Source organism: Saimiri boliviensis, chromosome 2, assembly GCF_048565385.1.
Source record: "Saimiri boliviensis isolate mSaiBol1 chromosome 2, mSaiBol1.pri, whole genome shotgun sequence".
NCBI classification, from domain to species: domain Eukaryota; kingdom Metazoa; phylum Chordata; class Mammalia; order Primates; family Cebidae; genus Saimiri; species Saimiri boliviensis.
The window spans coordinates 35,899,170-35,921,904 of record NC_133450.1 but is presented as its reverse complement, the minus strand read 5'-3'; the positions used below and the strand labels follow the sequence as shown (position 1 = coordinate 35,921,904).

At 43.1% G+C, this 22,735-nt stretch overlaps 1 protein-coding gene across 1 annotated transcript in view; it reads right to left on the bottom strand.

The window, feature by feature from the left end:
- The window catches only part of ZFYVE26 (zinc finger FYVE-type containing 26), a 72,851-nt gene that overhangs the window by 28,316 nt on the left and 21,800 nt on the right, over window positions 1-22,735 (bottom strand). The window contains exons 13-27 of the mRNA XM_039469164.2: window positions 21,178-21,246; window positions 20,616-20,767; window positions 17,295-17,496; window positions 16,055-16,318; window positions 11,422-11,541; window positions 11,169-11,333; window positions 10,372-10,590; window positions 9,359-9,461; window positions 7,800-8,545; window positions 6,252-6,448; window positions 5,162-5,266; window positions 3,299-3,421; window positions 2,734-2,910; window positions 1,102-1,348; window positions 288-383 (exon numbers count right to left, since the gene is read on the bottom strand). Coding sequence (XP_039325098.1) covers window positions 288-383; window positions 1,102-1,348; window positions 2,734-2,910; window positions 3,299-3,421; window positions 5,162-5,266; window positions 6,252-6,448; window positions 7,800-8,545; window positions 9,359-9,461; window positions 10,372-10,590; window positions 11,169-11,333; window positions 11,422-11,541; window positions 16,055-16,318; window positions 17,295-17,496; window positions 20,616-20,767; window positions 21,178-21,246 — 2,985 coding nt within the window. The remainder of the gene's footprint in view (window positions 1-287; window positions 384-1,101; window positions 1,349-2,733; window positions 2,911-3,298; window positions 3,422-5,161; window positions 5,267-6,251; window positions 6,449-7,799; window positions 8,546-9,358; window positions 9,462-10,371; window positions 10,591-11,168; window positions 11,334-11,421; window positions 11,542-16,054; window positions 16,319-17,294; window positions 17,497-20,615; window positions 20,768-21,177; window positions 21,247-22,735) is intronic.

Below are 22,735 nucleotides of genomic sequence, written 5' to 3'. Positions count from 1 at the left end.
ATGAGTTATTTTTAGGATTTAAGATTACCATCTATGTGAGATACGTGTATACATGTACATATTTTCCCTAGGAGCAAGAGTTCTGGATTTGTTAGTTCAGTGTGGAAACTTTTATAGATCTACTGCCACAAATAACAAGAATTTACTGTATATTGAATTTTTGGGGGATATATAAAGCTGAAATGAACCAAGATAAAATAATAATGTTGTAACTGAACATTCTGAAAGACAGAATAAGGCAAGACTGAGCTGAAAAATGTTAATGAATAATCAGAGCCAGTTCTCACCAGGAGAAGCAGGAGGGAACTCTGCTGATGGTGATCTAGGGAGGGTCTCGGGATCTGAAGCCTGGTGGACAATTTCCTGGAGATGAATTACAGAATCTGTAGAGAGAGAAAATGCTGACAAAATATGGTTCTACCATAAGCACTTGATTCACCACCCTAGGCATTTAGAACAAAGGTCTGTTGGCTTTTCTGCTTGTCATTCCATGACTCGACTAGGTATTAAGAGAACGGAGGAAGTACCTCTAAGTCCACAGCATGCATGTTTCTTAAACTCCTCAAAAAACAAACCATGTTTAGGCATATGAGATAGGATTCTACAAAGTAAATGTAAAAATGCCCAGGAGGAAGTGGAAGATGCTGAAATGCCCCTGGAGGGTAGGGAGTAAGAAAAAAGAGCTGGCTGGGAACATCAGTTCATACTTCAGTTTCTTCATCGTAGAAGAGGCTGAGTCAGCTCATATACAAGTGATCTGATGTGATCCTGGGAATAAGGCATACTCTCAATACCAAATGACGGCAATGAAGAGCCCACTACATCAAGGCCAGACAGAGACCATTTCCAGCCTATTTTGTTTTCCAAGCCTTTATGTTATTATGCATGCAGTGGTCATCTACAACTTTTTAATTCTGGTCATTATTCTACTTCCTCCAAGACCAAGATCTCTACTGTATAATAAAGAGCTCTCTGTCCTGAAATGTATTCGTTCACTCTAGATCAACCCAAAATATTAAAAAGGGAGAAAATTAAAACTAAGAATGTAGCATGGCATTTCTTTCTCCATGCAGAATCCCCTTCCAGGATGCTAGCAGTTACCTGATCGTTTCTCCCTCTGAGGGTATGGGAAGTCCAGAGCTTTCTCTGCATATCTGGAAAGCAGCGAGTCAACCTCATCCATTGTGAAGCCAATCTCCTGCCCAACCAGCAGCTGCTGCAGAGTCTGCACAGCCACAGTGGCCCAATCCACCTTCATGTTCATAAGCAGCTGCTCTAGCATGAGCAGGGGGTTAGAGGACAAGTGGGAGTAGCTAGCCCGGTGCTGCTCAGGCAGGGTCAGCAGAATCTGTTTGTGGGATAGATCCATAGAGTAAAAAACAGTACACAAATTTCAGAAGAAACTCAAGATTCTTACTGGAAAGGAGAAGGGTGCATGAGAACAAAAGGCGCATAGCCAGCTACTGAAATGGACTTGTGGTCTTTTAGGAAGCAAGGCTGAGCTCCCCACTAAATTCTGCAGATGGTAATTGAGAAGTACTCCAAGTACCTTCACCAGATGAGGGGTTAGTAAACTTTTTCTATAAAGGATCAGAGAGTACTCAACCATCCAGCTCTGCATGTACCTTGAAAGCAGCCATAGGTAAACACGTAAATGATAGTTGCATCTGTGTTCCTATAACACTTGCTTTACACAAACAGGCTGGGAACTAGATTTGGCCCATAGGTGGTAGCCTGTTGACCCTTGGCCTAGACTCCTCCAGGTATGATTGAACTGTCCCTGACCCTTAATGCCACCATTCTGTTTATTTGAGGCTGTACTCAGAATGAGAAATACAAGGTGGTTTTAGTGGTCTGACGAAACCTGGCACCTCCTATGTCCTACAGGTTAATGATGAATCTAAGTTCACCTTAGAGGTAGCGGTCACTAGGTTTGAAATAAGTTCACTGACTCTGCTCACTGCCAGTTTTCAAGGGTTCCCCTACTTAGCTACAGCACATTGAGTGCATCTTGTTAGGGAACATGTTATGTAGTTTAACTCTTAGTAAGTGGGTAAGTGGTTATATTTATGGCTCTCCTAGTACTCATTTTATTTGTGGGGGAGTATATAGGACTGCCAGACAGAATAATTAGAAGAATGCCAGAGGGTCCTAGCTCTCCTCAAACTCTGCTTCGCTGGATTACTTTTTTCTAGCTGGCAGTTTCTTCTACTAAAGTCTCCAAGGTTATACATCAATGGCAAGAACTTATTATGTCATCTAATTACATATACAACTAACCCTCTTCCACTAGCACAGACAAGTTTATTAAGCAGTTTTAAATCCTCACATCAGAAGCCCTTTGGAAGATATCCAGTCCCTATCCCAAGACCTGTTTTAATTGTAGAGGTGAATAACCTGTTTTTTGTTTCGTTTTTTTTTTAAAGTCCAGGTAATTCTAATATATTGTTAGAATTGAGAAACACTGATATAGCAGATACCATGGAAACCATAAAGGCAACTTAAGAGGACCAGGTAAAATTCACAATGGAGGCAGGACAGGAAGAGAATGACAAGTCCTAGGAGACTCAACTAGAATACAGTGGGCTGCTAGGGTAAAGATTGCATACAGCACCAGCCGGGGATGGCAGGTGCCTGGCCAAAGAGCCATTGAAAAGGCAAGTTCTAAAGAGGAGCTAGGCTTGCAGTCTCTCCCTCAGGCATGCCTTCCCAACACCCCCTTTTCCTCCTTACCTTGGATCCCACATACAGCGCCTGTATTTCACGGTGTCGGACAACAGTCAATTGTCCATAGAAGTGCGTGGTGAGGTAGTTGGCCAAGAAGTGAGAAGTGGCCAAGCTAGTGTGCTGGTCGAGGGATTGCTCTGTGACTTCAAGGCACATGGTGGGGTCAGGGATTCTTTGCAGGAGCTATTGTTGAAGGGTAGAGGAGGAAGGTGAGGCCTGCAGAAGAGCTCTTAGACCAGCCTTGTTTTGTTTGAGAAAGGAATATTTAGGTTTACTCATTTTGGACAAACCCTTTCTCTACATTCATTTTTTTTTTTTAACCACCCCTGTAGTTTCCCAAATGCCATGGCTTTGACAGGACCAGAATTCAGCAGAATTCTGGACCCAGCTGCCCCATCTGGCACTTAGTGCAAGGCTAGGCCCCTTCTGCTCAAGAAGACTGTAAGCAGCTCCTGAAAAACCCAAAGGAGCAGATCTGAGATTGCAGGGGATTCAACATGAAAATAAAGCCACCTGATTTGACTAAACTTGTCCCACCCTAGAAGAAAAATGGAAAGAACTGGGGGCTTACTTGCAGAGCCTTTTCATGATCTCTTCTTTCTAGAAGGTGGAGAAGATGCTTTTGATGTAGGCTGATTAAATGTTCTCTTGGAATAGGGTAAAGACAGCCCCACTCCTCACACAGCTCATACTCCTGGAAGGAAACACACATGCTTCCAGTCCCCTTAAATGACTGCCTGATTCTTCGCAGCAGTCTTGAGTCTACAAAGCCCCAGGAATGTTTATAAGGGCTGATGGGAACCTCATTATGATGAAAATTATTGAAGCAGGCTTATTGTTCATATCACTTTCCTCTTAGCACTACTTAAAAAAAAAAAAAAAAGCCGATAACATGTGGCATCAGACACTTGGTGTCATCCCTCGGGAGATTCTAAGGAATTGAGAAAGACTGAAAAGACTGTTCAAAGGACACAGCACCTGCTCAGCTCTGACTGTTGCTAATAAGAATGAGCAGGCCCAATATTGTCAGACTTTTAAGTTACAACATTTTTTTTAAATCATAAAATTTCTGCATTTTAAAATTTTGGCAATAAAGTCAATATGAAAAAATAAAAATTCTGCAGACCAATACTATAAAGACCAAATAAACATGTTGGTGGTTGGATTCCACCCATGTTCCTCTTGACACTACCTCCAACCCCAATTTGTGAACTGTAGATGAAGTTTCAGAGAATAGAATTCCTGGGGCTTTGTTCAAATATTCCCACATGGTGGTGCCTGGAATGTACTCCCCACAACCTTGCCTAGGACTGCCTTCTTCAGGATGCTTCCTTGTTTCTCAGGCTATGTTAGGTGCCCTGTGTGTGCTCCCAGAATCTGGGCTTACTTCTGTCATTTGTATATTATGAGGCATGCATCATACATCACCCCCTCCCCAAAATGTGAGCCACTCCAGAGCAAGGACAGCTTAACTATTTTTGTTTCAGCACCATCTAGCACAGTGATTGGCAAATAATAGGCATGCAGTAAGTATTTCCTCAATGAACATTTGAATAAGCATCCACAGTCAGCTTCTCAAAAGGCAGACAAAATCCTACTTAGCACTTGAAAGTCCAATAAACACATGAACAGATATTCAAATTTATTAGTAATCAGTAAATAAAAACAACAATGAGATGTCATCTTATTACAAACAGTGAAAAGTTGGACAATATAAAAAGGTAACAAGGGGCCAGGCACGGTGGCTCATGCCTGTAATCCTAGCATTTTGGGAGGCCAAGGTGGGTGGGTCGGTCACTTGAGGTCAGGAGGTTGAAACCAGCCTGACCAACATGGTGAAACTCTGTCTCTATTAAAAATACAAAAATATTAGCCAGGCGTGGTGGTGGGTGCCTGTAATCCCAGCTACTCGGGTGGCTAAGTCAGGAGAATCACTTGCGCCCGGGAGGCGGAGGTTGCAGTGAGCCAAGATCACACCACTGCATTCCAGCCTGGGTGACAGAGCAAGACTCTGTCTCAAAAAAAAAAAAAAAAAAAAAAAAATTAATAATAAATAAAAAGGTGACAAGGTTATGGAATAACAGGAACTGCAAGTGGGAGTGTAACTGGGGTGAGTGTTTTGAAGAGCAAGTTGGTAATATCCTAGCAAATGAATGATGACCCAGCAATTCTACTTTGAGGAGTACATTCTGTACCTAATGTATACAGTGTAGAAAATCTCAGGTATGAACATAGGGTGATAATACAAAACAGTCAATTGTATTATTTTCTATACTTATCTAGATTTTGGCAAATTTCACAATAAAAAAACAATGTGGTATAGTTATTCTTTTAAAAAATGAACACTGACATGCAGAAGGGGTCTATACAGCCAGCTAAGGGGTTGCAACTCTGAAAGGAGCTTGAAGGGGAACACCTCCCAGGAAAATGGTACCTGTGCTTCTAGAATCATGTTCATGACAGCTGATGCGTCCTCAACACAACAGTTCCTCAAGGTCTGCCAGTCACACCACGCTGGGGGAGACTGCAAACCCAGAATCTAAGGAAAGACAGGAATATCCGTCAAACCACATTACAGCTTCTCCCTCCACGAACAAGTCACTGGCATGCCCACAGGTGGGCCATCCCTAGATCTCTGCCCCAAAGGCAGGCTGTCAGAACTTGCCAGAAAAGACAGAAAATTGAGCAAAGATTATTTAGAGAGCAGAATGAGCCTATCCAGGAAGAACAAGCAGGGAGTGAAGGCTGAATATGGAGGTCAGGACTGGGCCTTTTACTAGTGAAGACAGTGCTTCCATGCTTCACAAATTGTTCTGAGGTCACCTGTCCCATGCTCCTCCATCTCAAAACTCCACTCAGCATATTCTTCTGGCTTGAATGCTCTCTGGGATCACCTTTCATACAGCATTTTAGCTCTGCACAAAAACTGCCAAGGAAGAATGAAAAGAAACCTTTATTCACCTGCCATTTTCCCTGTCCCTGGTAGGGCTCCTGGATTCTGTCTGCTCCAAGTATATGAGGGAAAATTAGCATCTACTTTATACTTGTTATATAGCTGTGCTTCCTAAATTTGTCCCTATAAGCCTCTTGAGCTTGAACATAACAAATATCCCAGAAGAATCTTTCACTTTTGAAACTGTCACTTTCATGCATCTTTTCAAAATAGCTCTTGGAATTTTGCTGAAATTTAAAACAACCTTTATAGAAGACATAATATACAAAAACATACGCGAAGCTCAAATAGACGTGAAAAAGCCTTTCTGGACTGTAATACACAATTCCAATGTGAATTTTGTTATTCTTACCTTCACTTGATGCAAATATACTTAAAATTACGGGAATAAGTAACACAGGAACCGGCTTGGAGGCCTCCCTGCTGTTTACCTAAGAACTGAAGCCAGATGCAAGGCAAAACCCAGGCCTACATTTTCTGTTTCTTAAAGTTCCCCATCATATGAGAATAGGTTGGGGTTGATCACAGAGTGAGAAGCCCGTTTCCTTTCTCTTGATGCTAGCGCCCATACCTTCTGATACACCCGCAGCTCCGCCAGCTTCCTCTGCAGCTCACACTTTAGTCCTTCTTGGACAGCTGTGTCTGATATGCAATAGGCCAGAATCTCCAGGCATGACTCCAGAGGCCACCTGTCCACAAACTGTAGGGCCAGCCGACTTCTCAGAGATGCATCCTTCACAGGAAACAGGTATTTCCAACCTTCTTTGTCTATAAGACAAAAAAGATACTCAGAGGCAGCAATTGTGGCACCTGAAGAGCTCAAGAGTCCAGGTTACTTCTTGAGAAAGGGCTTTCTTCAATTTCATAAAAGAGGAGCCTGGATGGTCCTTAAGATGCATGTGACCTAACTAGTTTTTATACTTGGAACCATTATATGACAAGGAAAATGCTGTATCTCTACCCTATATTTCTCTTTATGTAAACCTGATAATAGCCGCAACACTTTCAGAGGGAAGAGAAGGAAATAGGAAGAAAGGAAGGAAGGAAGAAAGGAATAAAGGAAGGAAGGAAGGAAGGAAGGAAGGAAGGGAGGGAGGGAGGGAGGGAGGGACAGACAGACGAGATGAAGCTCTCCATGTTTTGTCATGCTGAACATATTAGACTGTTTCAGACTCACCTTGTCAGGGAAACTTTCCTTTTTCCTGTACTTTCCACCCTGTGCCATACATAACCACTTGAAAGTTATTCCAGGCAGACTAGTTTCACTCCCTGGATATTCTCTGTCATCATGACTTAGATCTCTCTCTTCCACACCCATCTCACAGATCTGATCTTGGAGATACAAAGAACAGACTCCAAGCAATTAAGACCACATGGCCAGTCAGTGGATTTCTCCACTTTTTCAAGGATGGATTTTCTCCTTTCCAAAGGGAGCCAAGCCTCCTACCCAAAAGTCATTCCCTACATCACACCCAACTCTTGGGACAACACTACTAGAAATCCTAGTAGTAGAAATCCTAGAAGAAATCCTAATAGTGTTGTAGCTCATTGGCTTTCCACTCTGCTTACACGTCAAAATCTGGGGAGCTTTCAAAGCAGTGGTCATCAAACAGACCCACAATCTGCTTTTATAATAAAGTTTTATTAGAATATAGCCATGCTCATTTCTTTATATATTGACTCTGGCTGCTTTCATACTATACTGGAGGAGCTGGGTAGTTATGAGCAAGACTGTGGATTACAAAGTCCTTTATAGAAAAAATTTGCTGATCCCTATTTCAAAGTAAACACTTGCCTAAATTTCATCCTGGGCCTCCAGGGGTGGGGGCCAAACATTTGTAGTCTATAGAATTTCACCAGAATTGTGATATATAGTATTGAGAATATTGGTTACAAGGACCTGTTTAAAGTCAGATAGACTTGGGTTCTAAGCTCTACTCCATCACTTACCAGCCTAGATAAGTTTCCTAACCCCTCTGAACCGTGGTCTCCTCTTAATAACATGAGATTATGGTGGGACTTTACTCTGGAGTTACCATGAGGATTAAATGTGATGATACACCCAGTGAATGCCAAATATTACCACTAGTGGAAAAGGGAGGCATAGCATTCTGCTCACCACATGCCGCAGCACAGCTCAGGATTGCATCCTTTACGCTGCTCAAATCATCCACATCTCGCCCGTACACTTCAGTGAGCTGAAGGGCCCGGGACCAATCTCTGACCACTAAGGATTCCTCGAAAGCCTCAGTCAGTACATCTAGGGCAATGGGAGAATGTAGGCCCAGGAGAACGGTAGAAAGACCAGCCCAACCACAGAGATTCACAGCCAGACTCTGATCCTGCTGCGAGGACCCTCGCAGGGGCCCCCAGGCGGCCAGGAGGAAGGTCTCAAGCAGAGGGAATTGTTCCAGAAGGTGCTCACACTCCCGGGCTACCTGCTCTGCAGCTAGAGGCACCTCCCTGCGGCCACGAAGTTCCTTCCATGATAAGCTGGGTTTGCTGACCTTTAACCTCGGGGAAGCCCCCAGGCAAGCCACCAATGCTAGGAGCTTTGAGCGAGACTTAAGAAAGGCCAAGGTGGAGGAGGTGAGAGCTGGGAGTGATGAGTCCCTTGGGGAAGAGTAGGGCTTTCTTTCCAACGTGGGGTTCTCGGTTGGCCTCGGGGAGCTCTGTGTAGAAAGTGGGAGGTCATCCAGGCAGTGGGAGGCATGCAGCTGGGCCAGAGTACCCAGGCGAGTCAGGAGGGAGGAGGTCTGCTGGCTTTGCCGGGATGAGCAAAGAGCAAGGGGCTCACAGCAGCAGCCAACGATGACCTGCGGCACACTTAGGCTGAGATTCTCTTGGGCCAGAAGGGCTGCCAGTCTAGAAGGGGAGAAGCAGAAGGCATACTAGGCCTGCATACATAGGCATTATTACACAATCTTACAATTTCTTTATGCTTACATGAGCAAATGTAAATAAAAGTTTCTAATTGTTATACTCTTTTTTTAAAAACACAAAAAGTAGCCTATTAGACATACTCCTTTGCCCTTTGTGTTTTCACTGAACACATCTGGAAGATCTATCCACATCCCTCTACAGAGAGGACCCTCTTTAGTTTTTTAGTTGCATAGTATTCCATTATACAGATGAACCACAACTTAACTATGCTCCTATTAGTGGACAATGAGTTTTCTGATCTGTTGTTACTATATGCAAGGCTGCAATGAAATGATTTTGCACATAAATCACTTATCATATGCATAATAAGGCTGTAGGAGAAATTCCCCAATGTGGATTGCTAAATTAAAGGGCATATGAATTTGCAATTTTAATAAATATTCACAAACTGCCTTCCTGTAGAGGCTGTACACATTTATGTCCCACTGGCAACCTCAGAATGCTGTTTTCCTATAGTCTAACCAAATATCATGCTATTGAAGTTTTGGATTTTTGCTTATTCATAAAGTACAGATTCACCCATTTCATACTTAACAATATAACTGCTAGAAGTATCAAGAGAAAAAGAAAAAAAAAGGCACATTACATTTTCACAGAGTTGTATAAGATAAAAGATTAAGTCTGGAAGAAATCCTCACTCTCTTTACTAACCCCAAACACAACTGCTCTGAGCCCCTGGCTAACTTGAAATAATCAGGAAGGCCCATGGCTGACTTGCATGCAGGTGGCTCCTACCTCTCTGGGGGAACTTGTCTCTCAAACAGGAGATTCGACACCAGCTGGGAAGAGCTCTGCTGCAGCAGAACAAAGGGATTTCCTACCTTGACCTCCACATGATCTGCAAAGGTAAAGAATATGACCACTCACTGCAAGAGTTCAGAGCCCTGTTTCCCAGAATCAAGAAAAAAGTACAGTGTCAAAATGAAGACAATATTGAGAGCCTTCTGTTAATTCATTCTAGGTAAAAGGTATTCGCAGCATGAACCTGACCGCAAGTTTATCTATATCTTACCACTGCTCTAAAGACTTCCAACCCCAGATGAACTTCAGTGGGCAGGTCTAGCCATGGACGGAAAACTCCTGCTCTCTTCAACCCGACTGAAGTACATACAGTACTCACTCTGCGGGCTTAGGAAAGAATCTGGTACTCAGAGCCTTGATTCCTCTGCTGGGCCCTCAAATCCACAGTGGACCACAGGTGTGACAGAGATATTTTTGAGTCACTAATTCTATGAAAATTGAGTACTCCCATGTGCTATACAATTAAACTAGCACAAGATGAATAAAATAGCCAGAGATGGGGCCGGGCACAGTGGCTCACACCTGTAATCTTAGCACTTTGGAGGCTGAGGTGGGCAGATGACGAGGTCAGGAGTTGGAGACCAGCCTGGCCAATATGGTGAAACCTCGTTTCTACTAAAAATACAAAAACTATCCGGGCATGGTGGTGCACACCTGTAGTCCCAGCTACTCAGGAGGCTGAGGCAGAAGAATTACTTGAACCTGGGAGGCAGAGGTTGCAGTGAGCCGAGATCATGCCACTGCACTCCAGCCTGGGCAACAGAGCGAGACTGTCTCAACAACAACAACAACAAAGTCAGAGATGAATAAGAGAGGAGGACCTTACAAATCTAGTGTTATTGGCTGCTGCTGTTATCTAGAGCCTTTTAATCATGCATCTTTTCTCTTCCTTGCCCTGAACATTAGAAGGCCTGCCATGAATCTATTGCCTCTTTCTTGCTACCTACCAGGCTCAGAGCTCAAACTTCGAAGGAGAACTGCAGCAAGCGTGCTGCAGTAACTGAAGAAGGTGCCCAAGTAGTCCGTCTGCCTGCTGCCTGCTGGGGTCTGTTTGCCCAGGTTCTTCTGGAGAAGCTGAGTCTGGATGTGCACAGGGTGGGCCTCTGCTTCTGAAGCTTTCTGGGCTGCCTGTTCCACCAGGGAAGAGAGTGGAGGAGTCCTGGGCTCTGAGAGGAGGATGGCAGGAGAAAGGACACAGGCTTCAGTCTGTGCGTCTAGCTCTGGGTCAATTTCTGACTGGATATGTGAATTGGGCCTACTACACGCTGCCTGGGGCATCTGACAGCCGCCTGGGCACTACACTTACAAGGCAAATACAAATTTGTAAGTCAGTCACTTAGACAAGTGATTCTCAGCCAGGAAGAGCTTTGAGTCTGGAGTGTATAAAATGACTATGGGGTGTATAGTTCTATTTATACTCTTGTTTCTGGGGTGGAACAGCTTTATGAAGAACACAGCCATTTTTGGGGGAAGGGTTCATCAATATTTACTGAGCACCTGCTGGCTGTATTTCTCATTCATTGTGAGAAAAATGTATCAGCTAATGGAGTGTTCACCACACATGAGAGGTGGGAAAACAGGTGCAGTGAAGTGATGAGACACTAAGACATGACCTGGCTAACTAAAGGGCTGACAGAGCCCAGGTCTGGGGTCCCAAGCTTCTGTGCCAAAGTGCTTTGTCACTCTCAGCTGTTTCTGCTCCCCAGTTCAGCTCTTATCTGTTCCTGAGCAGACAGCCTTGTACCTGGCAGCTCTAGTGCCTCTCTCAGTGACTGAAGGACCTGATCTAGCTGCTGGGAGAGGGCGGTGTAGCTGGCGACACAGTCCTCGGTGAGGCTGGGCCAGCACATCTGAAGCAGTTCAGTGATGCTGCACCGTAGAGGGCCTCCTCCCTTTTCTTCCACACTCTCTATGGAAAGCAAATGAGAAAGAAAAAGTGAAGTCTGCTGCTGACTTAATGTTCCAAATCCAGAAGAAAAGAGAAAAAAGAAACTCACCTGATTTAGTTTGACCAGCTGACATAGGCAAGTAATTGAGAATCTTACTGATTTGCTGAAGAACAACTGGAAAACCTTGAATGCCATCGGCAATTAGGAGTACGTGGTCTATCCGTCGACCTGGAAATAGATGAAAAAAGACGGAATGCAAAAAAAAAAAAAAAAAAGACATTGAGGTATTTTCAGAGATTGACACTCAGTCCTATATGTACCTGTGGAATTTTATCCTCTTCAATATTAAGGAGGAAATACATGCTGTGCCATTTGGGATGATAACCAGTATACTTCACTAATTTCATGCCTGAGATTCTAGGACTGCCTCTGGCAAGATGCCTCAGCTGTCAACAACATCAGCAGAGTCAGAATCTCCAGCACTCCTATGGAATTGTTGTCCCAAGCCAAATGGATTTGCCATGGTACTGCCCTAAGCTGTGAACTTGGGTAGGGATCACATCTGTCTTCTTTAATTGCTTTAAGTGGTATCTTGACATTCCAACTAGACTATAAACAACTTTATGAACATAGATTATGCTTTATATCTCTCCTATACTCCCACACACTTGGGACAATCTGGAAAGACAGTGGTCACTAAATTAATTCCCAAATCAGTATACTGAAGAGATATTTGCACTCCCATGTTTGTTGCAGTGCTGTTCATAATAGCCAAGATTTTGAAGGAACCTAAGTGTTCATCAACAGATGAATGGATAAAGAAAATGTGGTACCTAAACATCGTGAAAATGGCCGTACTGCCCAAAGTAATTTACAAATTCAATGCTATTCCCATCAAGCAACCAATGACCTTCTTCACAGAACTGGAAAAAACCACCTTGAACTTCATATGGAACCAAAAGAGAGCCCACATAGCCAAGTCAATTCTAAGCAAAAAGAACAAAGCAGGAGGCATCACACTACCGGACTTCAAACTATACTACAAGGCTACAGTAATCAAAACAGCATGGTACTGGTACCAAAACAGATATAGACCAATGGAACAGAACAGAGGCCTCAGAGGAAATACAACCTATCTACAACCATCCAATCTTCGACAAACCTGACAAAAACAAGCAATAGGAAAAGGATTCCCTGTTTAATAAATGATGTTGGGAAAACTGGCTAGCCATGTGCAGAAAGCAGAAACAGGACCCCTTCCTGACACCTTACACCAAAATTAACTCCAGATGGATTAAAGACTTAAACATCAGACCTAACACCATAAAAACCCTAGAAGAAAATCTAGGCAAAACCATTCAGGACATAGGCGTAGGCAAGGACTTCATGACCAAAACGCCAAAAGCAATGGCAACAAAAGCCAAAATAGACAAATGGGACCTAATCAAACTCCACAGCTTCTGCATGGCAAAAGAAACAGTCAGTAGAGTGAATCGGCAACCAACAGAACGGGAAAAAATTTTTGCAGTCTACCCATCTGACAAGGGGCTGATATCCAGAATTTACAAAGAACTAAAACAGATCTACAAGAAAAAAACACACAAGCCTATTCAAAAATGGGTGAAGGATATGAACAGACACTTTACAAAAGAAGACATACAGGAGGCCAGCAAAAATATGAAAAAAAGCTCATCATCACTGGTTATTAGAGAAATGCAAATCAAAACCACATTGAGATACCATCTCACACCAGTTAGAATGGCGATCTTTAAAAAATCTGGAGACAAAAGATGCTGGAGAGGATGTGGAGAAATAGGAACACTTTTTCTTTTCTTTTTTTTTTTTTTTTTTTTTGAGACGGAGTTTCACTCTTGTTACCCAGGCTGGAGTGCAATGGCGCAATCTCGGCTCACCGCAACCTCCGCCCCCTGGGTTCAGGCAATTCTCTTGTCTCAGCCTCCTGAGTAGCTGGGATTACAGGCACGCGCCACCATGCCCAGCTAATTTTTTGTATTTTTAGTAGAGACGGGGTTTCACAATGTTGACCAGGATGGTCTCGATCTCTTGACCTCGTGATCCACCCGCCTTGGCCTCCCAAAGTGCTGGGATTACAGGCTTGAGCCACCGCACCCGGCCAGGAACACTTTTACACTGTTGGTGGGAGTGTAAATTAATTCAACCATTGTGGAAGACAGTGTGGCGATACCTCAATGACCTAAAAATAGAAATCCCATTTGACCCAGCAATCCCATTACTGGGTATATATCCAAAGGATTATAAATCATTCTACTATAAGGACACATGCACATGAATGTTCACTGCAGCACTGTTTACAACAGCAAAGACCTGGAACCAACCTAAATGCCCATCGATGATAGACTGGATAGGGAAAATGTGGTACATATACACCATGGAATATTACGCAGCCATCAAAAACAATGAGTTCGTGTCCTTTGTAGGGACATGGATGAACCTGGAAACCATTATTCTCAGCAAACTGACACAAGAGCAGAAAATCAAACACCGCATGTTCTCACTCATAGGTGGGTGTTGAACAATGAGAACACATGGACACAGGGAGGGAAGCACTACACACTGGGATCTGTTGGGGGGAAATGGGGGAGGGACGGGGCGTGGGGAGGTGGGAAGAGATAGCATGGGGAGAAATGACAGATACAGGTGAGGGGAAGAAAGGCAGCAAACCACACTGCCATGTGTGTGCCTATGCAACAATCTTGCATGTTCTTCACATGTACTCCAAAACCTAAAATGCAATAAAATAAACAAACAAACAAAAAAGAAAATGTGGTACCTATACACAAAGGAGTACTATTCAGCCATATAAAAGAATGAGATACAATCATTAGCAACAACATGGATAGAACTGAAGATGATTGTGTTAAGCAAAATAAGCCAGGCACAGAAGGACAAACATCATATGTTCTCACTTATGTGTGGGATCCAAAACTCAAAACGATTGACTTCATGGAGATAGAGAATAGAAGGATTGTTACCAGAGGCTGGGAAGGTAGTAAAGGGTGGGGGAAGATGGAGATGGTTAATGGGTACAAAAAATAGAGGCCAGGTGTGGTGGCTCACACCTGTAATCCCAGCACTTTGGGAGGCCAAGGTGGGTGGGTGGTGAAACCCATATCTAATAAAAATATAAAAATTAGCTGGGCGTGGTGGCACGTGCCTGTCGTTCTAGCTACTCAGGAGGCTGAGACAGGAGAATCGCCTGAACCCAGGAGACAGAGGCTGCAGTGAGCTAAGATTGTGCCACTGCACTCCAGCCTGGGTGACATAGCGAGACTCTGACTCAAAAAAAAAAAAAAAAAAAAGGTAGAAACAATGAATAAGACCTAGTATTTAATATGACAACATGGGGACTATAGTGAATAATTCAATTGCACATTTAAAAATAGCTGAAAGAGTATAACTAGCTTGTTTGGAACACAAAGGATAAATGCTTGAGTGGATGGATACCCAATTTTCCATGATGTGACTGTTTTTTTGTTTTTTTTTTTTGAGACGGAGTTTCACTCTTGTTACCCAGGCTGGAGTGCAATGGTGCGATCTCGGCTCACTACAACCTCTGCCTCCTGGGTTCAGGCAATTCTCCTGCCTCAGCCTCCTGAGTAGCTGGGATTACAGGCATGCACCACTATGCCCAGCTAATTTTTGGTATTTTTAGAGACGAGGTTTCACCATGCTGACCAGGATGGTCTCGATCTCTCGACCTCGTGATCCACCCGCCTCGGCCTCCCAAAGTGCTGGGATTACAGGCTTGAGCCACCGCGCCTGGCCGCTATGTGACTGTTACTCATTGCATGTCTGTACCAAAAAATCTCAAATACCACATAAATATATACACCAAATATGTAGCCACACAAATTAAAAAAACAAGAATTCCTTATGGATTGACATGAAACTGTTTCAGTGATTAAGAGCTTGAAAAATATTTTATTTTAGGATATAAGTATTAGATGAGGGGAAGGGCAGATCATTGGACAAAAACAGCATTGTATAAGCCACTGTATACTTTCTTTAAAGGACTATGTAAATATTAAAGGACATTTTAACTGACAGCTCAGAGGTGATTTGGAGGGGTGCATAGAAGAGTTAAACAGCGGGCTTGATGCTGCTATCCTTAGAACATCTGCTTGCAAGGTTGGCCCTTGGCTGGCACTATGGACTTGACTGGTTAGTTTCCTATGGTGATATAAAACTTTCCCTAAGTGACAGTAGCTCAATAGGCCTAAAAACTTTGTTCAATATGGTTTATGCTGAGCACCTGCTTTCCTTTTGGGAATCCGGAATTTGCTACATGCGAAGCAGAGGGTGTTTTCGTCACCAGTCCTCAAAAAAAAATACCTCGACCCTTGGGTCTCTAATGAGCTTCCCTATAGACAACACCTTGCAACTGCTGGCACAACTCATTGCTGGAGGAATAAGCATGTCCTGTGTGACTCCACAGGGAGAGGACTCTTGGAAGCTTGGACCTGGTTTCCTTCAGATTTTTATCCTATGAGCCTTTTACTTTGCTGATTTCTCTGTGTGTCCATTTGCTGAAATAAATCTTAGCTCTATGACTGTATCTGATTGGATGTGACGAAATTTCATAATCCATTTGCCATGTGCTTCCTCCAATAACTGCTTTCTTCTTGGACAATTTATCAAGACTCTCAGAAACCCATCTCATTTGAGAATGAAGGGATATAGTTAAACACAGTACACTCACCCCGCCTTTCAAGGCTACTATTCAAACGCCGTTCGGCTGTCTCCATAAGCTGCTTACAGGTTTTCCAGAGCTGGCACTGACAGCAAGCTAGGTCAAATGCAGCCATGGCAGGGGGACTGAGGTCTTCCAGAACCTCTCTCAGAGGAGCAGTGGGCTCCGTCAGAGCTGTGTTTATCCAAAAGTCCTCCTGGAGCGTGGGGATGGGCTCTCCAGAGGTGCTGAGCAGCTTGTCGGTCACATCAGAGATAGAGTAAAACACCATTCCTGGCCATCCAGCAGTGAAATAAAAAGCAAGGAGTTAAAAGGATACTCACTACAACTTTTATTGGGCAAAGTAGTTATTTAAAAAATGTTTGAGGTTCATCTGCACAGGGTACCTTCTATGTATATTAGTACTATCATTACTGCCCACGCTTGTAGCTTCAAAACAGTAGCATGAAAGGAAGACCAAGAGAAACTCAGAGTGGTCCAGATGAAGGAGGGCTTCTTCCAAATGGGGTCTCAAAGTAGTTTCGGAAAGAATGAGGTAGATCTGTGTGTGCTAATCAGAAAAGATCTCTAAAACACATCGCTAAAAAGCAAGGTAGACTGTAGTATTGTCCTAAGAGCCTATCTATATTAAAAACAGAAAGGATGTGTATATGTTCTTATGAATAGGCAAAGAAAATTTCTGGGATAATATATAGGGAGCAATATGTGATGGTACCTTGGTATGTAGAGCCTAGGTCAGTAAGAGTTGTGAAAATGTGAAAGATGATTCCAGCTCCAAGAAATAATGAAAGGATGGGCTCTTTTGCAGTGCATCCAAGGTTGGGAAATTGAGACCTGTGAATTCTAGGGCTTACGTTTTAATATCCAACTTTACTTTATAGAACAGTAAAATAATATGCTTTATCCCTGAATAATTATGTGGGAATGAAATAAACTCCGAACCATTTCCTGAAGCCAGAGACAGTGGCCATCAAAACACAGGTTAAAAATAGCATTCATAGGCTTCAGTTTATATCACATAGGATAAGCTTCATGCAGTAGGTCTAGTGGTGGTGTGTGAACAGCCTGGGCAGGGAAGTTGGGCACAGCTGGAAAACTGGATGTATCGAGTTTGCTGTTTTTCAAGGTAGGTGTCCTGTATTGAATTTCTGCTCACCCTCACGAGCAGCCTGGGATTCTGGTGGTTTCTCCCCTTTTCCCCTCTTTCCTGGCTACCTCGTCATTTACGGTATTAGCAGGGAAGCCTGACCTGCTGCCGCAGCGCTGCCAATGGCCTGTAGAGTTGAGCGGCTACTGCCAGTTCTCCGAATGGTGTTGCTACCCCCATCTGAGTTCTGGTTTTCAATCTTGTGCTCTACTTGGGCCAGCTCTTGGATCACTTCCTGGTAGCGCTCCATGAACATCAGTTCCCCTGAACTGGGTGAGGACTTCAGGTTGAATGTGAACAGCACCTGTCATGGGAGAGGGAGAGTGTGGGCCCTGGTGGTCCCAATGATTTAGGGAATGTCTATAGACAGGAGACCTTGCCAATCATTAGACTGTGGCCCTAAGATATCTTGGTGCTTTGTAGGGTCAGAAGAGCACTGAATGTTAGAAGAGCAGGTCAACTATAAAAAATAATTCATAAAAGAAAACCACTAAAGCCTCAGTAAAAAATTGGCAAAAGCTGTGGACAATTTCAGAGAAAATATATATGACTAACATATAAGTGAGAAAATATTTTTTCCCTTATCAGCAATCTAGGAATTTAAGTAACAATACCATTTGGCATGCATCACAATAACAAAGTGCAAAAACAAATCCTTAGGAGCTGGTGTAACATTAAGTGTCACAACTTTTTTGACAAGCAGTTTGGCAATCTATAAAGCTTTCAAAGTGTTTCTATCTTCTGACTCAGTAATTTTTATGAGGAACTTTCTTAAGAAAATAATTCAAAAGGCTTAATACCTAAATGTAATCACCTTGGCACTATATATAACAACTATTACAAGGTTAAAAATTATCTAAATCTTGAGCAACAGGGAAATGACTAAATGCATCTACTTGATTAGACTATCGTAAGGTCACTAAAATCAAGATTAAAAGACAAATGCTCATATCATAATATAAAAATGCATGATATAAAGTGTTAGATTTGAAATAATCCCAGCTATTGAAAAGTCATACATATTTTGGAGAAATATTGGCCAAAAAAATGAAATTTTTAATATTGGTTGTTTCATACTATAGGGTTAAAAATAATTTTATTTTCTTGTAATACTTTCTGTTATTTTCTTATATGTACAACTTATTCTGTCTGTATTCAGGTCAAAAAATAAAGTTTTCATTAAAAAAAAAAAAAGACCATGGCCCAAGGAAAAAAGAAGTAGAGGACATTTAGGGGTAAAATATCATGGGACTCCTAGTTAAATTCCTCTGGATTTGAGCATTAGAAAGGCTGGGGAGGGGGCGGCCACAGTGGCTCATGCCTGTAATCCCAGCACTTCGGGAGGCCGAGGCGGGCAGATTACTTGAGGTCAGGAATTTGAAACCAGCCTGGCCAACATGGTGAAAATTCGTCTCTACTAAAAGCATAAAATTTAGCCAGTCATGGTGGTGTGCATCTATAATCCCAGCTACTCAGGAGGCTGAGACAGGAGAATCGCTTGATCCCAGGAGGCCAAGGTTGCAGTGAGCTGAGATAGAGCCACTGCACTTCAGCCTGGGTGATGAGTTAAGATGCTGCCTCAAAAAAAAAAGAAAGCCTGGGGCTGGGGAGGGTCCTGACCTCCTTCAAGGATCATAATTATCATTATCATTAAAGCATAAGATCTAAAATGATCAGAGAAGGTTAAGTAAAAATTGTCCTATCACCTAGAGTTCCCTAGATTTATTCCTCAACAACTGAACTCAGCTGAAAGAACTATTCTGACCTACATATTAAGTAGCTAAATTACCAAATACTTTACTAACAGTAAAAGTATCATTAATATACCAAGAGAGTTTTAAAAATCAGAAGAGTAGTGTTTTATGCTATTAAGTTTAATCAACAGTAGAGGATTTTTTATATTCCTCACAGAACATAATCCTCTTAACGTCCCTATGAGGTAGAAAAAGCAGTTATTACATTTAACTCCAATTTTCAAATGAGGATATCAAAGCTTAGAGAGGTTCAGAGTCTTTCTGACTACCACTCCTGTGCTATTTTCTCTCTACAATAAAGATATTCTAGTCTGTTAATTGAACGGGCATTTTATTTATTATTGAGGCTGGGCGCAGTGGTTCATGCCTATAATCACAGCACTTTGGCAGTCTGAGGTGGGTGAGGTCAGGAGTTTGAGACCAGCCTGACCAAAATAGCAAAACCTCATCCCTACTAAAAATACAAAAATTAGGCCGGGCGTGGTGGCTCAAGCCTGTAATCCCAGCACATTGGGAGGCTGAGGCAGGTGGATCACAAGGTCAAGAGATCGAGACCATCCTGGTCAACATGGTGAAACCCCGTCTCTACTAAAAATACAAAACATTAGCTGGGTATGGTGGTGTGTGCCTGTAATCCCAGCTACTTAGGAGGCTGAGGCAGGAGAATTGCCTGAACCCAGGAGGTGGAGGTTGTGGTGAGCCGAGATCGTGCCATTGCACTCCAGCCTGGGTAACAAGAGTGAAACTCCGTCTCAATAAAAAAAAAAAAAAAAAGAAAATACAAAAATTAGCTGGACATGGTAGCAAATGCCTGTAATCCCAGCTACTTGGGAGGCTGAGGCAGGAGAATCAGTTGAACCTGGGAGAGGGAGGTTGCAGTGAGCTGAGATCGCACCATTGCACTCCAGCAGCCTGGGTGACTAGAGCAAAACTCGGTCCCACCTCCCTCCCCAAAAAGAAAAGGAAATTGTCTGTATTATAATTTTTAACTAGATAAAAACATAGGCTGGGCATGGTGGCTCATGCCTGTAATCCTAGCACTTTGGGAGGCTGAGGCTGGTGGATCACTTGAGGTCAGGAGTTCGAGACCAGCCTGGCCAACATGGTAAAACCCTGTCTCTACAAAATACAAATTTTGTATTTGTAAAAATACAAAATTTAGCCTGGTGCTGTGGTGGGTGCCTGTAATCATAGCTACTAGGGAGGCTTAAGCAGGAGAATCATTTGAACCTGGGAGGTGGAGGTTGCAGTGAGTAGAAATCATGCCACTGCACTCCAGCCTGGGCAAGAGAGGAAGACTCCATCTCAAAGAACTCCAAAACAACAACAACAACAACAACAACAACAAAAACCCCTGTATATGTTCAAAAAAGGAGTCAAGCAGATAAACAAAAGTTTCTATGTTTTTAAGTGGTGGGAGTGTGGCTGAATATTTTATTTTACCTTTGTAAAACACTGCTTATGTTAAGAACCACAAACAATTCAGTATCTTTCAATCCACCCTACTGAAGCCTGGGCCTGGGCATAGAAGCAGGAAACCCCCTCCTGCTTTTTCTGGTCGATGAGGATCCCTGAGTGCTCCCAAGTGGCCCTGGTTGCACATGCTCCAAGCCTTACCTGATACTACGTCAGTTAAGGTCTGGCAAGGTATGACCTAGGCTCCCCTCACCTGATGGGCTTCTGTGAAGTTCCCTCGAAGGATGCAGGATGCCAGCAGTGACTCAGGTGGGGAGAACATCATGGGGATGAGTGAACTTTGAGGATGGGGGTGCAATCTGCTGTCCAGCTCATTCTGCCCAGACACAGCACTCAGACTTCCCTCTGTTGGGACACATGAATGTGTGGGGCCAGAGAAGCAACAGGAATTGAGGAAATGCTATATTGCTGCCACTTCCCACCAAACTTTTATCTCCTCAATATCCTTCTGTAAAAGGTCTGTAAATAGGTCTTAATTTTTCCTCAAATGAAGGGCAAACCTATGCTATTACCTTTGGATATAAGATGTAAATGTCAATTACCTTCCTTGGGTATTTACCTCTATTTATCTCCGCTGCTGGGTAACGAAACTGAAAATGAAACAGTCCTTTCCCTTTTCCTAGCTAAAATCTGGCCATCTGCCAACCTTAAACAACAAGTTTGACTGCTTAATCCTGGCTTTACACCATGGTATATGGTAACTCACTATCAGGGCAAAGCTGCTCAAAATTGGCAGCTGGTGGAAATCTGCATACCTGATGTACTTGTGCTCAGCTCACTACTTGTACTTTCCAGAGATGGGCTGGAACCTTTGTCTCGGCCATCTACAGGTATTGGGAAGAAAAGAGAACGTCAATTATCAGCTCCTTATAGAGTGGGAAGTGTGAAGTTGGCTTGAAAGCCAAGATCTGGGTAGTTAGAGACAGAGGACAATTACTATGACACCTGCTGCTTTTTCTACAGCAAAACACAAACTCCGACAGACCAAAGACAAAGGGTGGGCTTAATATGGCAACAGGGTTCACTTGGGTAGTAGCCTATACCAGTGGTTCCTAACCTGTGGGTCTCAAAGCCACAGGAACTTTCAAGTTATTTTTAGGAGTCAGTGTTCGGCACCTGCTCAGTAAGCACTGGCAGTATTCTGAAAAAATAAAAGCACAACTGTTATAACTAGGAAGTAGTAGGGACACAATATTTCCTGACATAGAAAAAGGTGTCCTCATACTTGAAAAAGTAGACAACTGGCTGGGTGCGGTGGCTTACGCCCACCTGTAATCCGAGCGCTTTGGGAGGCCATTGCGGCAAGATAGCTTAAGCCCAGGGCTTCGAGACCAACCTGTGCAACATAGCAAGACCTTGTCCACACAAAAAATTAAAAACAAACCAGTTGGGCAAGGTGGCATGCACCTGTAGTGCCAGCTTCTCAGGAGGCTGCCACAGAAAGGACTGTCTGAGCCCAGGGTTCGAGGTTACACTGAGCTATGATCGTGCCATTGCATCTCAGCCTGGGAGACAGAGCAAGACCCTATCTCTATTAAAAAAAAATATAGGAAACCAAAGTCTAAGACCTGGCTAGCTGAAGGCCATAATATTCAAAGTCTCAGAGAAAAAGCTTCTTCTCTTCTCAACACCACGTTTTCTAACGTGTTAGAGCTTTCTGACAGAGGCTCACTATTCCTTAGCATGGTAATTTGAGGGGCTGTCTCAGCCTAATACAAGGGAGTCCCCTCAGTTCAGTGTTTGGGCTGCCCTTTAGAAAGAACAGCTATAGGAAAGAGGTGGTGGGTTGTGCATTCTTGGGCTGAAGGGGTCGAGTGGATGCAAATTCTGCCTTCTGACCCAAACTGATTAATGTGGCAGCTTAAGGGACTTAGCAACTCAACCTTGAAGGTTTCTCTCATGGCATCCTCCACCCTATCCAGTATGCTCACCTTTCATGTTGCCACCTAGCTAGAGGCCAATCGTTCTCTGGAGCTTGGTCCAAGAGTCAACTCCTTCATGAAACCTGTTTTGCCCTGACATCTGCAGGTCATGTTGATGTCCCCTTTTAAGACATGTCTGTTTTCAGGCAAGGCGTCAGGTCACTTTAAACTTTTCACGTTTACTGTCTAAGCAGGTACATTACAGATTGTTTGATGTTAAAGGCCCAGTTTTTGCCTCATTTACCTCCCTCAAGATACCTAGTATTGTTTAGCCCACAGGAAATCCTCATTTCTTTTAATTTTTAAAAGATCAATACCAAAAACCATAGCAAAACTTGATTCTTTAAAAATTTAGTACTCCTGCATAATGTGCCTGTATTAAACTTCTCAA